The following is a 15578-nucleotide window of genomic DNA, read 5'->3' as shown; positions in this document are numbered from 1 at the left end:
ACCATCGAGCCCTTTTAACAGCAGACACGGCGAGCGGACTCCCCTGTTGGGTGCTTGGAATTCTCGTATTGCGGCCAACTCAAGAGCGGCAGTTCCGCCGAGAAAGGGGCCCGCTGTTCATCTCTAATTACTGGCCCCATTGGTGACATCAGGACATAAAGCACCAATCGATGCAATTACCTGGTTGATGCCACCGGACCTACCCATCACTACCTAGGTACCTATGTAATCGATCTCACAAAAAAAACGTATAAAGTTTGTCGCCATCATCCGTTGAACGTCGTCTTTCTTTCTCAAACTTCTCAGCACTCATCTTCTCTTATACATACACACTCGCTACTACCTGACTTTACCAATTTACCCGGACTCTCTAAACAACCATCAACATGCGTTTCACCTTCGCCGCCACCGCCACTCTGTTCGGAGCCGCCCTGACCACCCCGGCTCCCCAGGCTGAAGCGCCCGAATTCCGTGAGTCGGTCAGCATCAAGGGTTTCTACGCCCGCAAGTCCCACCTCGTCGACGGCACCCTCGACGGCCCCGTCGACTCGGCCACCTTCAAGATGATCGCCAACCGCGAGGAGGACACCATCGGCGTCACCTTCACGGCCACCGCCGCCGAGGGCGAAGACTGGGCTCGATCAACTTCAAGCCCGAAAGCTACAACTGCGAAGGCATCAAGAACATCTGGGACCAGTACCGCTTCGAGGTTTTCGAGGCTTCCGAGCAGAACGTGTACACAATCATGGTCATCCACCAGACTGCCCCTGCGCAGGTTAACTCACCCACTCCACTTTTAACATCTGAACACGGCTGCCTTATGCGCTCTGTAGCTTCGGCTTCTGGGGCAACACCGATGTCCCGGCCTACTGCCGTGCCGGTGGCAACAACGCGATGATCTGCGGGCAGGTCGCCGAGGTGACCGCTGACCTGCATCTCTAGATTCAAAGGTGGGGACAGAATTTCGTTCTGGGTCTCGATTAACAATACCTAGGTAGTTAGGTTCTTTGCTAAATTAATATAATGATTGCGTTGTTGAGTCTATCCTGCTTCCCCTGTACAGCCAACACGTAGTACAGATCATTGATGTCATTTCTGCCCCGAATAGCACTAGCATTATTCGATACCTTTTACCAAGCGAGGCCAGGTTTGGTATTCGTGGATGCATACCTATTTACTGCTAACCTCACTGCTACGAAGATTCGATTTCACCGTCGAACGATTAGTCGAGTAAGCCAAGCAAAATAGCACACATATTGTTGTACCTGAGTCAAATCTAGAGGCAGTTGTTCCTGGTACCAACGCGTTTCTCGTGCAGTTTGTGCGTGCTCTGGAAGGAGGGCTAGAAAGCTGGAAGCCCCTGGTCTTGGAGTAGTTCAGGACGCCCGCCGCTATCACTATTATAATCGAATGAGGGGATGCTTACAGAATCTTGGCTTTCGGAACTGCAACGCGATCGGGGAAATACGGCCTTTGCAGACATCGAATTTTGACGCCGTGATGGCCATGAGCGTGCTGCGAGCCAAACCCGCCAGGTTTTTCAGCGGCTAAGAACCCGGCCTGGTCGTTTCGTGGATTCTTGATCTAGACCAGGATCGCGTATATCAGACTGTCCGTTGCAAGCGTTTGTCCATTCCATTCAAGTATGAGGAGTATGGATTCTGGACGAAAAGGGGCACCACTGATGTGGCATGGCCATATATCTTGAGGCGATCAGTGGGCTTTTTATTATCCAATGAGCGTCCATCCATAACCCGTTGCCGCCTTTGGGCGCAAAGCTTGGACAAGTCAGATTCGTTTCGAGTGCCAAAGAAGAGAATAGCAATGAGACACAGCTTCACAGCTGAAGGTCTCGCATGCACACTGGCCGCTTTGGAGGACACAGCCACAAAACTAAGGTACATAGCCGCAGGCTACGTGTTTTTTTCGCGAGGTATATACAGTCGCGCATGCAACGATTTCATGATTTCCTAGGTACCTAAGGACTTGACATGTATTTGTTCATGTCTCAACCAGCAACCTCAATCTTTTTGGCTCCGCCCGCATAAAATCAAATATTCCAGGAAACCGTTTGACGTCACATCACACATCCCTCTAGCGACCGTGCAGGTCCAGGATGGATCCCTTGTCTCTCCTCGCCGGTATCGCCGGTGTCGCTACTGCGGGTATCCAAGTCTCAAAAGCCATCTACGACCTGGTCTCGACAATCCGCGGTACCCCGAAAGAAATATCAGACATTGCCCGCGGAGTATCCGACTTGTCCATGGTCCTTAGCGAGCTTCGCAGAGCGCTGATAAGACTCAGTCTACCCAACTTCAGGTTTGGAAGGAGGCCTCGAGGAGGGACAGCACTACACAGTGGTTGTACGAACTCGTCTTTTCACCTTATGTTGAGTCACGTTCCGGCCTTCCTACAGCGGCAAAATCCTCCGACGATGAGGCAGAGGCTGAAGGAGTCGCCCAGACGGATGGCGTCCCGAACGAGGAACGAGCACTGCTAGTCAGCAACCCTCCAGAGGGTATGCAGTTAGCGGCAATCATGGAAAAGCCCGTAGAGGTTGCTTCCGTTGTGGACGAACTCCTTGCCGAGTGGACTACCTTGACCGAGGATGAAATTGCAGGGGTCAGTGAGAAGCGACCCAGCAGGTCCAAGGGCACCGAAGTGCCAACCATCAAGTTCAAGGATGCTGTTGGAAGGAAATTCAGTTTTCCGTACCATCTGGTGCAAACATGGGCTGTGAGTGACAATACATAGTATATGACAACGTTGACCGCGCCTGCTAACGTTAGGGACACAGGGCACCGAAAAGCTCATCAAGGAAGCCTTTGTTCACGTTGATGTTATCGGACCACATGTTCAAGAAGGCCGTTACGACATCATAGGGCCATCCGGTGAGATAATACTTCCATCGGTTTGGGAGCATGTCATACAGCCAGGAGACGCCTTCACTATGCATATGTGGCCACTGGACAAAGTTCAGCTGCAAGGCGCACCTCACCATACGCCGGAGCTGGTGCCATCGGTTCAAAAACAGTCAGGTCCAAGTCCAGGAGCGATTGGAACGGCTCTGGGTTCCCACGACAGCAGACGTCACAGCCACGTGGAAATCGACAAGACCCCCTCAAGGCATAGGTCCTGGGAGAGCAGAGACCGCGACAAGACCCACAGGAAATCCACATCTAGACCAAACGTTGCATCTCAGAATTAGTTAGTAATTGAGGACCAGTCGAACCTGTAGTTTGATGCGAGACTGCATCGAATAGAGACTTGGATTAGTAACGGTGTATGAGTAGTGGAGTTCCAATGACTAGAAGCTGTGAACAGGTGGCAGCTAACAGATGGGGTTGCCACGGCATTTGGGGTGATATGCCTCTGAGATGCGCGTGAATGAAGCTTGTATGCTTTGTTGATGGCTGAACCGGAGTCTGCTCTCGATGCTACAAGTAAAATCGGTCATTTGCACGGAGGGAGCTATGGAAACCATGCGGTGTGGATAAACGTAGAGAGTTGGAAAACCTTCTGTGGCCCCTGAATTGGAAGTAATGCGTTAAATATTACTATAACCCCCTATTTCTGTCCTCGTTGTCACGCTTTTCGGAGCAAGGTTCGAATACATGAGAGTTCCTGGCCTCAAGTGAAATCGCCTCATGCCTCTTGCTCTTTTACATGTACTCTCCACACTGCACCCTCTGGTTCCTGCGCTGTTAGCAGATCGGCTTGGAAGTTACATCTAAGTCTTATCCGGGCTACCAAGCACAAATCCCTAGTAAATGAATCAAGAGGCTGGAGCACGCAAACCAGACCTCATCCAGCAAAACATTAGGCGAGCGTTGCAGGTGACCATCCTCATTGAAATCCGCAACGTAAGTGGGCCCCTCCTGAGGTGTGAAATGGCGCTTGACACAACCCCGATAGCGCAGCAAGGAAAGCACAAAACCAACCAAACATTTCAGGGGTTTTGCGATGGACAACAACTTCTCCGAACACCGCAACCAGGTGGGGACGCTGGGCCAGCATTGCCGTCGCGCAAAAACTTTATTATATGAATAAGACCAGGGAAAAAGAAAAAGATGCCGAAACACGGGATTGAACCGTGGACCTCATCATGTCGTTTGGCCTTGTCATTTTCAGACAAGTATACGAGTGATGCGCTCTACCACTGAGCTATTCCGGCGTGCACACGATACGATCATTGTTTCCTTTTAAGTTCTTTTCCCTGTTCCTGTTCCTCCTTGGCTTTTTTCCTTGATCAACCAAAGCTGGCATCATAAGATTTCTACAGATTTTCGATACCAGATCAGGTAGGCCTCTCTTTTCCCGCTATCCAATTTCACTCATGCTTTCTTACCTGGGTTGTCTCTTTCTCTCTTAATCAACCCTCAGTGTGGGGGGGAGGCAACCAACACCAGCTGAGGTACCTTGCCTACCATGCATTCACTGATTCACCACGGATAACAGGCCTGATATACTCGTTCCTAGCAAATGCATACTCTTATTCTGAAACTCCAGATACATCTGTTGGGAGTCAAGTTCGAGATGTCGACGCATCGGGTTGGCTGTCCATGCCAACTCAATGCGGCGGGTTACCCCTGAAAGCAAAAGAACACCTAGGATCATGCCACCCGGAGACGGGTTAATCTGCCGATCCCCCCGTAGAATCCCGCGTTCTTTCGAATCCCGTCCTCGGCCGCAAACCGACCACCACTGCGCTCGGTGCTCCCAATGGTCCAACAGCAGGGGGCGGTATCAAGCAGCCCCTGGAGCCAAATCCGGGTTTCGCAAGATGAGCCCCAGGGCACAACGAAAAGCTTACAAGTCTACTAGGCCTCACCTCCACCCAACCCCCAGCCCAGAAAAGCCGGCACGGCGTTTGCATCGCACCGAACAGCCTACAGACCCTTTATCTGCGGCCGAGATATCTACATGTCGCGCGGAGCACGTCAAAAACAGGCGACAAACAAGGCAAACAAGATGCCCGGCGGACCCCCTGTGTGTGGATAACAGTAACCCCCCGGAGATGAGCGTGGTGAGCCGCTATCGATGGGTCCAAAAAGTCCCGGTTGCGCGGCGGAGACACGGGATGACTTCCACGCATGACCGCCGGAGGCGGGTGGTCTGCGCCCTGTTACTCCGGTTGTGGAGACCCGTCTCCGACGGAGCGTTGCGTATGTGCCAAGCGATGGGCGTGGGGTTAGGTATGTTTTGGGTGCCTGGTACAGTCGTCGGTGAGTGGTTGGGAAGAGACTGGGGCAGGGGAGGCGCCGGGTAGGCGCCGGGTATGGTCAAGTGCGGATGGCGGTATCTGATGAGCAGTGGGGGGGGGGGGGGGGTGAGTTCAAGGGCATTTGGCGTTTGGGCGGGCACTTGGCGGATTCGTAGAGATCTGACCTACACCAGTTGGCAAACCCTATGAGGTGGAGAGGGTGGCATGGGACGGGTTCGGGGCTGGAGATTTGGACAGCCACCACAAAGTGCAAGACGAGAATCGAGATGAATGAAAGACGATATCGCTTAGCCAACTGCAGTGGTTGGTTGTCGAGTAATCAAGAAGGAAAGTATCTCGGCGAGGCCGAGCACGGCGCGCGTCAATCCTGCGCACTTATTGCCCGAGCCACAGCGGTGAATGCGTGGCTCCCGGTTTGGGGAAGGTCCTACGACGGTAGAGGGCTGCACTGCGGCGGAGCGTAAGTGTATATTGTTGTGCATTACGTGAACGCGGGTGCTGCTAAAGTCGTTCGTTATACGAGTGTCGTTGCTCTGGGAGGATGGCGACCTGTTTACGTATGTGTCTCAGAATGGGTAAGTACTCAAGCATAGATGCAGCAATCCGTGCCTTTGTGCAACGAAGAGTGGTAACGATGGAGTGCATTGCACAGATATTCACTTGCGAGATGGGGGATCAATAGTGATCCTCTCTCGTATGGTAGATATTCTTAGATTATTTCGAGCTGCAGTCGTTATGTAACTAAGATCTACCGATTTTCGGGATTCTATCTACAGGTACTCCGCCTCGTCTGATTTGAACGCCCGACCAAGGCTTGAAGTTGGAGGCCTGGTGGGCACCTTCCCCCCGTGCACCCATCCGTTGTCGCGCCGATTAGAAGCCGAAGTGAGAAGGGCCGCGGGGCTTGCGGCGCTGCTTGCGAGACTCGCACGAAGGTTCCTCGATCTCCTTGGTGTAGTTTTGGATCAAAGACATGAAATTGTCCAGATCGTTCAGCTCGAACGACGTGGCCGGTCGCTTCCACCCAAGGTGCTGAGGGAGTTGCTCCTTCTCTGCAAAGCACGCAAACCATTAGCTCCGACTCATTTTATCGAGTGCTGATAAATGGGCTTGGTGGGTGTATCGGTAGAAAAAAGGGACTCACCAAACAGCCACTCAACCCAGCTCCTGGGGACGGTCTGGGACTCCTTGTCGCCGAAAAGTACAACATAGGCAGCCGACTCGCCGTAGGTGAAGGCATCGCCGAGTTCCGACATTTGGTAGGTCGGGTTGGTGGCTTGCGAAGTCTTGATGCGATAATATCTCGCATCGGCGGCCATCTTGAGGGTGACGACCTCATCGGTCCAGTAGGACTTGGTCTCCTCGAAGATGGTGTGGTTGAAGGCGAGGACGCTTCCGTGGTAGGCATCGGCGCGGCTACAAGTGGTTAGAAATTGCTCCAGAATACATTATCAATTGCCATACCTAAGACTGGCGTCGTGCTCGAGAACGTTGTGGTTTCCGAGATCGTTCAGGGAGAAGGTGGTCGAGTTGGCGATCGGGTTGGTGGTCAGGGCAAAGTCGAACAGGAAGCTGGCCAAGGTCTTGTTGACGTGGAGAGCGTCGAACAGGGCGTTCTCGGTGGTCTCACGGTCGATGTCCTGACCATCATGAGGAAAGAAACCGTGGTTGGTCAGGGTGTTGAGCATGGGGCATGGGCCTCGCACTATGCGCGGAGACTGGTTAGCTTTCTGTTTATAGTCTTGCCTCTATGATCTGGTTGGCTCTACCATCATACGGTCCCGGGGGCGCCCAGGTGTCGAACCCTGCGAGCACAGGGCTGACAGCGGCAAGAGCCGGAAGCAGGGAGGTCCTCATGTTGATTATGGGTTGAGCGGCTAACACGACTATAGACGGGTCTTGAGTTGGGAGGTGATGGTGGGTGTCATGTCAGCATTGAAGCGGGCTGGTTGCCCAACATTTATACCAAGGCTCACACGGAGTGTAATTTCCCCACGGGCGGTTTTCCTCGCCCTCAATTGGATCTCTACGTCTTTCGGAACCGGCTCCCAGCTTCTTGGTCCGTCCCCGGCGGACATGCACGGTAGGCTGGGTTTAATTCCGGGCTCAACAGTTAACCATGCCTCCTCCATGGGGCGGCAGGACGGGTGCGTGGGTGCACAGCCTCTTAACTGCAGTACCACGTCGGTAGTGGAGCAAAGATCATCCCGTAGGTTGACATTGGGCAACAGCTCGGATTGCGCGGGTGCGCGGATGACAGCTCGCGAGGTGCGCCAGGATCGAGCCGCGTCACCACGCGGCCATGCCAGGCTCGCCAGGTGCAGGCGGTCGTGGCGGGGTGGTATTGTCAAGAGATGGAAATCATGACAAGGAAATTGGCATGAGATGCGGTTGGCCCCTTGTCTTGGTAGGATCTTATGACCCACTGAACTCCCTGGTCCCGGCTTTGACGGATGACATATCCTGGGTCTCTCATCGGTCCGCTTGCTTTTATCCAAAACGTTGGTGTGCAGTTGTCGCATCAACACGGGCTTCCCTGTAGCATCGAACCAATAAGGCACAGGCTGTTGTCATCTTGGACTGGAAGCGGAAAGTTCAGGTACTGCAGCACGCGTCGCGTCCATGCAACGGCGAGCCTCTTTTGTCAGTCTCGGTAAAGAGGCAGTACCTCACCGCTGCGTCTTCACGTCTCTCGGGCGGCCAGTAAACGGAGAATCCGAGATACGTTTGCGCCTAGGAGCCGAGGAGGTGACTGAGCCAAAAAACCATGGTTGCAGCCTCTGCCACCTACCGAATCTTCAGCCGATTCCTCGAGCCCAGTTCGGGATGCATGGCCCGCCCGGGGCTAACGGGGATTTTTGATCGATTTGTGCGATGCTGCGGCTGCTCGCTACCGAAAGGTATGTACCTGAAGCCATGCAGGAGCGGGAGCGGGAAACAAAGTCCTCACTCCCCTTCCTGCAAAGATCTTCCCATCTCGGTCACACCAACTTCTTGTCGTGGAGGAAGGTAAATTGCTCAGCTGAACACGAAGGGTCTGGGCCTTAACTCGGATGCAAGAACAATCCTTTCGCGAAACCTTTGGTCTCCTTCTTTTTATCTTGCCCTCACTTGAGAGTATTGTCAAATCCTCGCTCCCCCAAACCCCCTGATTGCGTGAGACTTGGCAATCCCACCAAGTATGGGGGACCCCCGGAAGTTGAGACCCGCTCCGGTAACTCTAAAGCCGGACTGCCGGAGTTGACCAACCCCGCCCCCGCAAGGAAGATTCAGAAGAACATTCCAAGCAAACAAATCCAGTGGCTACCTAGGTACTTTGAGATATCGAAGACGGCGATCAATGATCACCATGGACCCAAACAACGTTGACCTGGTCGAGAACCGGCGCCGCATGCTCGCCGGAGAGCTGTACTATGCCTTCACTTCCGATCTTATAGCAGACCGCCTCCGGTGCAAGGTAGCCTGCAATGCTTTCAACACACAGGATGCTGCCGGTGCTCCGCGCCGCAAACTAGTAGAATTATGGAAAGAGTATGCCCCTTTTTTCTAAGATGAATCAGATGATGCACCCCCCCATGAACCTCGTCACTCACCGCTCACCACCAACAGCATCGTCCGCGACGAAACACCCCTCCCGCCGCCAGGCAGCGCCGAAGAGGAAGCAGTCCTCAGGACTTACCCCTGGGTCGACAGCCCCATTAAGTTCGACTACGGCGCCCAGTGCACGTAAGCTCCCTGAGTCCCTTTCCCACCCGCCCGGCCCGGCCCCCCTTACCCATCTACCCGTCGCCCCATACTCACCATCCAAAAAAAAAAACCACAGCTTCGGCCCCGGCGTCTACATCAACTCCTCGGCCACCTTCATCGACACCTGCGCGATCCACATCGGCGCGCGCACCCTCATAGGGCCCAACTGCAGCTTCTACTCGGGCACGCACCCGCTGGACCCGGCCGTGCGGAACGGCCTGCGCGGGCCCGAGTCCGGCAAGCCCATCGTTGTCGGGGAAGACTGCTGGCTCGGCGGGGGGGTGACCGTGTGTCCTGGTGTGACGATTGGGAAGGGGGTGACGGTGGGTGCGGGCAGCGTGGTCACGAGGGATGTGGAGGATTTTGTGGTGGTGGCGGGGAATCCGGCGAGGGTTATTAGGAGGTTGGAGGGGGCGGGTCAGCCTCGGGATGGGGGGGAGGGGGGGAAGGTGTGAATTTTGGGGCTTGGGAGGAGGTTGTACTTAGGAGAGAAATGGTGAGAGGGCGTTGGTGGAGGGGAGGAGGTGGTTTGAGCAATTGGCATTTCATGGTGGGCTGGGCATGTGCGAGGTGTCGAGGTATTGTTTGGCAAATCTGGTTTGAATAGACAAATGGATAGGATGTCTCTGAGGTGAAAGCATGGGAATGGGCACGTCAAACTCGGATTGTTTTGATGATGTTAACCTGAGCGATGTTGGTGCGGTGACTGCCAACACTGCCAACTTCAAGTTTGACACAAATTACCACATCCCCCAAGGCCTAAATTTAGGTGGGCTCATCTCTCGGCGATGTTTCATTGCTTTTGAAAGAGCTGGGGCGTTGTAGGGAGCAATTTGAACACCATATTTAACGCATGAATCATGTTGAAACGGTTGACGGGAAAGGGAGGTGAAAAAAGGGGGTAAAAGTTAAAGTGACCTCGACGACGCGTTCAGGGGTCGAATTTGGAATGACCCGATTCCTTGAAACTTCTCGGCGGCAGCCAGATGCATTCAAAAGAAGAGAGGAATAGTGAAATAAAAAGAAACGGCCTGCAAAAGGTAAATTGTGGCCCTGTGGCCAACTATCTCGATCCACCCAGGGGTCGAACCTGGAACCTCCTGATTACTCGATCCTCTCCTGGGATGTCCCAGAACTTGGAGTCGTAGTCAGACGCTCTGCCATTGAGCCAGCGGACCTTGTTGAAACTGCGAATCAAGTTTGTGGTTATTATTCGATGGTGGCAGGCTCAGACGAATCGAAAGTGCGCGGTTAAGTTGGCGGCTAAAACCTGGACGAGTCAGAAAGGTTGGGCGGGGCAAGGAAACTCGCCCAGGCTCGACAGGTACATACATAAGTACCTTAGTTTGGGCATCCAGATAAGAAGTTCTACTGTTATATCGACAAAGAAGCTCTTTGCCATCTAGGTACCTTGAGTATCAGCTCATAGGAGGTCATGTAGTCGGAGCCAATACATTTACTTCACGCGAGCAGGGGATTTGTTTCTGGATATTACTACCCACTTACGTATCAAGACTGGAGGCTGACGGGCGGACCGATGGCGGTTTATTATCAGTCCTCAATGCAAGTTTCCACTCCACTTCACACAAAGATGCCCCAAACAGTGTGTTTTCTGTACGGATGAGCGCTTTATGATCTCTGAGATGTCGCGTAAAGCTGCTAAAGCATGCATCGTAACGAATTAACAAGTGCCCTGTCTCCATCCGATCATTTTTCGGTGTATACCATCGTTAACTTTCCATTCCTAAGATGGAAGAAATCAAGTGATCTTCATAGTTCCCCAGTGACTATGCCCCTAACAAGCAACCTGACTTCCGCTCGTCGTTGATCGAACAGTTGTGATGTAGAAGTTCATGGCAGCCCAGTTTTCCGCCCGGGGGTCAGTCCTGTAGCTCTCACACTCTAAGACCGAAGTCACCCTTGCTTTCCCAATGTCTGGTAGTTCCCATGACGAGAGATCGATTGGAGAGGTTGAGATGAAGACTTTCAAAATGTCACAATATTGGTCCACGCCTGCGCTATTCTTAGCTGGGAGCGTCATCGTGACATTTCTCTCCTTCAGCCCGCCCGTGTAACCGACGGGAGGGATTGCATCGCCAACGCCGGACGCAATGTGCTGCACCTGCCAGCGAGGACCAAGATCTAGGACCTGGGCGTACAACGTTGAGCAGCTGTGGTTCTCGATTCTGATAACACCTTGTTCTTCGTGGCGCATTTCGACGTTGGATCCTGGGGGGAACGAGTCTGAACCTCTGCAGAACTCTACGTGATACTCTTGGAACGCAACACCAGAGGTATTTGTGAGCTCCTCCACATGCTTGAAGCGGACCAAGTGCTCAACTATGCGCAGATTATCCTCCACATCTTCGGCATTCGTGAATGGTAATCGTGGGACGAGCTTCTTAGTACTGTCGAGAATGTTGATCCCTCCCTTGGTGTTCGGCTCGATGAAAAACGCAACGGATTTATCGCCGCCTTTTGCGATCCGGATATTCAGGGACGTTTGTTTCCTAATGACATCGCGCCATTCGTCCAGTTTGGGACACTCCTCGGAGACTTGAACAAGGAAGCGTTGGAGGGCCAAGCGGGTAGTTGACGTCGCTGTCCATCGGGTTTCGTCACCTCTCGTGCCTAGGGCGCCGGAAACTGCCAGCTCCGATGATAGGGGACCGACGGTGACGGCGCGTGCTGAAGTCTCACGAGCAGCAACGCCGTCATAGTAAGGTGTTAGGACGAATTCATCGTTCACACAGCACCCGTGAACCTCGCCAGCTTGCAACCATATTTTGCCATCGTCGCTAGACGACTAGTATGCCCCAGCCGTTGGAGTCGCGCCAATTGCCTCCACTGGCCGGCCAAAGAAGCGTATATTGCCGTTTCCGTACAACATCGGGGTTTGTGTGGCCAACTGGGGTAAGCGCTTGAATCTGAGACAAAGGTTCGCGTAAATCTCGGAGAGCGTTTTTGACGTTGCGTTAACACCAATAAGGGACTCGTAGAGGGAGTACGTGAATGCGCTGTAGGATGCTTGCTTCGAAGGTAGGCCTACAGTTGCAGCTGACTCGCGTGGTCCACAGGCGGCGAGGACGGTAAACCCGGCTGGGTTTACGATCCAGTTCGGCAGCATCGTAGCGTCACGGCAGCCAAGCGGTGCCTGACAATGCCGTTCATCGCCTCGGCCGTCGATATTGGCAATATTGCCGGCGGCGCCGCGTAAGGTTGCGCCCGAAAAGCAGCAGTCCAAGACAAGTAGAACGGTCAAGCCCTTCTGCACCATCGCCTTGCTCAGAATTGCTACATCCTTCCCACTGAGCATGGCCAGTTCATCGCTTGTCTCCTGGACAAGGGCTAACTCGACGTCGCCGCCGGGGGTCCCGTTTACGACAACCTCTTTGCCGTGCCCAGAGAAGTGGATATACACAAACCCACCCGGCATAGCGTTTTCCGTGACATTTTCTAGCGTTTTCTTGACGTTATCTGGGGTAGGCCGCACCGGGGGCGGTTCAAGTAGCGACACAGGTTTTGGATAGCTGTTTTCCAGAATCCGTAAATCGATGGAAACTGGCAGTCCCCGAAGAACTTCTCGCATGATGTTAACGTCATGCACACAAGCTTGCATCCGATCGTCACTGACACCAATAAGAATGGCGTAGTTGTTTGTGTGTTCATGGTCTCGACTCATGGCGATTGAAAATGATTTGATATGAGTGCCGGGTCTGAAAGTAAAGATGGGTAGGTACCTATGGGTGAGTTGAGTTTCAAGAATGCGTCACCACAAGGTGTCGGGTCGACTTGGCGGTCCTGGCCTCAGTCCAAGGTGCGCATAATAGGAAATGGCAGAGTGGTCCAGCGATGTGACGGAGCGATTCTTTGTAATTATGCCAGCAGTTCCTGCACACAGCCTCGTAGCAGGCAGAAATGCAGAATACGTACCTAATGGACCACCAATCATTCGTGCCCATATGGCTTCTGGATGGCGGCATGGGGGCTTGTGTTACCGTCGTTTTTCCTGGATTCGTGTCTCACTGGCAGATTTCCGGGGACAGGAAGCGCCAGCAAGCCTCACTCTTGATCGAGCATGTGCCCACTGTGCATAGTTAGCGAGGTAGCCACGCCGCTGCATGTATCGTTGATTTAAGATATCTGTTTGACGGTGCCGGGGGGGATTCCGCTCTATCTTAACCCTTGCTTTGAATCGCTAGCCCTTGTATTCCTCCAGACGCTCCTCTTGAACCTCAGCACCGTCCAAAACCTTGTCCCCGAGATGGAATTTGCTTCCCTGGAGCCTGCCTGTTAGCCATGTTTACAGGAGGGCCGAATTGCACGTAGCATAAATCCTCCGCACCGTGGGGTACTCTGTGATGATGGGTTTCTTTCCCTCATCTCCAAAGAAAATAAAATCGGGGCTCCGCCGTCTGCCAGGAGTATATTTCTTGCAGTTAGCGAGTGCATCATGGGGTCGAGATTCAAGCTTGTCAATAGCATACCCATCATACGGGTCCATGGTAACTTTGAGGGGCCGAAACAACTGCGTCTCCCGCACGGCTCTTGCAGTTCACGTTTTCAATTCACGTTTTGCTGGCTAGGGTTCTGGCCGGTCTGGTTTTGTTGCGCAGGAGTGAGCTTGGAGTCAATCCCGGGCATAGCGGTCAACACCACCGCGCACTCAACGGCCTTGTTATACACATTTTCATTTGGTGCTACCCCACTCTCTGCACCAAGGACGGGAAGGTCGATAACTGGCCAGGGGATGGTGCCTCGCTGCGCCTAGGCTGATTGGGAGGCGAACCACGCCATGCCATGGCCGTGGAATGCCACCCAATACTGATAAGACCTGCAGCACGGAGGTGGCGGGGAAGAGAGACGGCATCGCTTTGGAACTTGCCATCCACTTTCAGATCCAGCGCGTCAGGGGCTTCTTTCGAACAGCCTGGCAACCCACACCTCGTCAAGTCATGTAAACGAAGGGCATTAATGTTGGTTTACCTACGGCTGCAACCAGATGAACCCAGATATCGAAATGGCGCCTGAAACGCCCAAGCCCACACCATGCTGGGACCTTGGAATCCATCGCTGGATAAAGCTCGTATGTGCTTGGTTCGGCCCAGAAAGGGAGTTGTCACATACAAACCAGAGTACCAGTACGTGTTTGTCTCTGCATAATGTATTTCGAGGTGGTACTCACACAATGCGTATTAAAGTCGAATCTTTCCGTCCCGGCTACCCCCGTTGGTCCGCACTCGTTGCCTCGCACAACTCTTTTGCCGTCTTCCGGAGATTCCACCGACTCCGGATGCGTCTCCTCCTTCTGAAGCAAGATCAGCTTGCAGTAAAAGATGCCCGGCTCAGGGAGATCGACGAGGCCGAGACATTGAACCTCTCTCTCGCGAGAAGTCGATCGGACTCAAGCGCTGAGCGGATTACCCTTCTTGAAGACGTGGAGCGCCTGATGATGAGTTACGGTATGCAATTATAAGACGGACCCTGCTGGCGTAGACGCACTGCTGTGATTCTACCTTGACATCATCAAGCTGATAGCACCCTTAGATACTTTGTTGGAAAAGACCGCTCGCGCCATGACCTACAACTCAGCATCTCCTCGGGCAGTGGCAAGTCTGCAAAATTGGATCAACGGTAATAGATGCATTACTAGAGAAGGAACAGCCTTTCTCCATCATCTCGACGACCTGATCAAGATTTGCCCCACAAGTGATGATATCTTTGCCAAGCTGGAGTCCTGGGTCGAGGACGGCCTTCTCCGCTTCTACAAGGGGTTCCGCCAGGTGAGTTTTGAGGCGTCTGCTTATCATCTCTGTTTGTCTACTATCCCCATCAAATCTGTGTGTGTAGCTCATGACACCATGGCAGCGACCGGGCTTCGGTGTATCCGTTGACCCGCATGTGCATTTCTACTCAGGGTCCCTCATCCGGCGGCTTGCCCGTGTGGTCTTCGTACTCCTAACAACTTCACTTCTCACTGTGCCCATCGTAGCGTGCAACTCAATTGGCGGCACGGCAGCTCGGATTGCAATCATAATTGCCAGCAACGTACTCATTCAGGCCGTTTTCGGCAGCATGGCCAAGTCGAAGATGCTTGAACTGTTTGTTGCGGGAGCAACGTGAGTACCTCACCTCTCTCGCGCTTGATCTCACCGTCACGCCTCGTGGACGTAATTACAACATTAGACCCGAGTGAAAGATACCGTACAGAGCTAAAGTTTACACTGCACAGATACTCGGCGGTGCTCACGGTGTACCTTAGCAGTGGAGCTCCAGGGGACCTAAAATAAGCCCGAGGAAGAAAGGCTGGGGGGCGCTGGGGGTCATCTCCCCTTCAAGGCACAGGGGACAGGGCCGCGGTCGTTTAGTGGTTGTATGTTTAACGTCTCAAAACGTTCGTATTCGGCCCAATATTTGCTCGCGTTCAATAGTCATGTGGGCGCTCTGCATAGGCACCTAGTTGATATCAGATTTGCTTCTGATTATTGGTCGATGGCCTCACCCCCCCCCCCCCCCCCCCCAAAGCCGGGCGTATTTGTGTGGGTGTACAAGAATGAGCAAAGGCATGAACCGGCTGCAGAGGGGCGGCCGAGTCCTCTCGCCCGGC

General features: G+C 53.4%; 8 protein-coding genes and 2 non-coding genes across 10 annotated transcripts; 5 read left to right on the top strand and 5 right to left on the bottom strand.

Annotated features, from left to right (window-relative positions):
- Positions 1–386: 386 nt before the first annotated feature.
- Positions 387–974, top strand: F5144DRAFT_616662 (uncharacterized protein; the record flags this gene model as incomplete). The annotated part of the gene is made up of 3 exons (XM_066791850.1): positions 387–596; positions 653–771; positions 834–974. 3 exons carry the CDS (start codon positions 387–389, stop codon positions 940–942), a joined length of 438 nt encoding a protein of 145 aa, XP_066647811.1. The 3' UTR covers positions 943–974.
- A 1142-nt stretch (positions 975–2116) lies between these two features.
- Positions 2117–3237, top strand: F5144DRAFT_607669 (uncharacterized protein; the record flags this gene model as incomplete). Its single annotated transcript, XM_066791569.1, has 3 exons — positions 2117–2266; positions 2320–2736; positions 2798–3237. The coding sequence occupies 3 exons, from the start codon at positions 2117–2119 to the stop codon at positions 3206–3208; spliced, it is 978 nt and encodes a 325-aa protein (XP_066647810.1). The 3' UTR covers positions 3209–3237.
- Positions 3238–4071: 834 nt separating this feature from the next.
- F5144DRAFT_t6 lies at positions 4072–4174 on the bottom strand. Its single transcript has one exon. It is a non-coding gene; the product is annotated as a tRNA-Thr (tRNA).
- Positions 4175–6097: 1923 nt separating this feature from the next.
- On the bottom strand, positions 6098–7081 carry F5144DRAFT_477571 (Chloroperoxidase; the record flags this gene model as incomplete). The annotated part of the gene is made up of 4 exons (XM_066785051.1): positions 6098–6276; positions 6369–6640; positions 6689–6929; positions 6994–7081. 4 exons carry the CDS (start codon positions 7079–7081, stop codon positions 6098–6100), a joined length of 780 nt encoding a protein of 259 aa, XP_066647809.1.
- F5144DRAFT_553277 (uncharacterized protein) lies at positions 7004–7701 on the top strand. The gene has a single exon (XM_066787793.1). It carries the CDS (start codon positions 7139–7141, stop codon positions 7589–7591), a length of 453 nt encoding a protein of 150 aa, XP_066647808.1. The 5' UTR covers positions 7004–7138; the 3' UTR covers positions 7592–7701.
- An 872-nt stretch (positions 7702–8573) lies between these two features.
- On the top strand, positions 8574–9426 carry F5144DRAFT_542694 (acetyltransferase-like protein; the record flags this gene model as incomplete). The annotated part of the gene is made up of 3 exons (XM_066787200.1): positions 8574–8755; positions 8834–8950; positions 9048–9426. 3 exons carry the CDS (start codon positions 8574–8576, stop codon positions 9424–9426), a joined length of 678 nt encoding a protein of 225 aa, XP_066647807.1.
- Positions 9427–10040: 614 nt separating this feature from the next.
- On the bottom strand, positions 10041–10149 carry F5144DRAFT_t5. The gene has a single exon. It is a non-coding gene; the product is annotated as a tRNA-Arg (tRNA).
- A 147-nt stretch (positions 10150–10296) lies between these two features.
- On the bottom strand, positions 10297–12954 carry F5144DRAFT_607666 (uncharacterized protein; the record flags this gene model as incomplete). The annotated part of the gene is made up of 3 exons (XM_066791568.1): positions 10297–11769; positions 11857–12501; positions 12905–12954. 3 exons carry the CDS (start codon positions 12952–12954, stop codon positions 10767–10769), a joined length of 1698 nt encoding a protein of 565 aa, XP_066647806.1. The 3' UTR covers positions 10297–10766.
- A 99-nt stretch (positions 12955–13053) lies between these two features.
- Positions 13054–13481, bottom strand: F5144DRAFT_553264 (uncharacterized protein). Its single transcript, XM_066787792.1, has one exon. The coding sequence runs from the start codon at positions 13473–13475 to the stop codon at positions 13275–13277; it is 201 nt and encodes a 66-aa protein (XP_066647805.1). The 5' UTR covers positions 13476–13481; the 3' UTR covers positions 13054–13274.
- Positions 13482–13717: 236 nt separating this feature from the next.
- Positions 13718–15491, top strand: F5144DRAFT_553257 (uncharacterized protein). The gene is made up of 5 exons (XM_066787791.1): positions 13718–14112; positions 14173–14433; positions 14519–14754; positions 14840–15141; positions 15204–15491. Exons 1-4 carry the CDS (start codon positions 13974–13976, stop codon positions 15092–15094), a joined length of 891 nt encoding a protein of 296 aa, XP_066647804.1. The 5' UTR covers positions 13718–13973; the 3' UTR covers positions 15095–15141; positions 15204–15491.
- Positions 15492–15578: the final 87 nt, after the last annotated feature.

Source organism: Chaetomium tenue, assembly GCF_020726465.1.
Source record: "Chaetomium tenue strain MPI-SDFR-AT-0079 chromosome Unknown F5144scaffold_1, whole genome shotgun sequence".
NCBI classification, from domain to species: domain Eukaryota; kingdom Fungi; phylum Ascomycota; class Sordariomycetes; order Sordariales; family Chaetomiaceae; genus Chaetomium; species Chaetomium tenue.
Note: the sequence above shows the minus strand (reverse complement) of the source record. Positions and strands in the feature narration are given on the sequence as shown.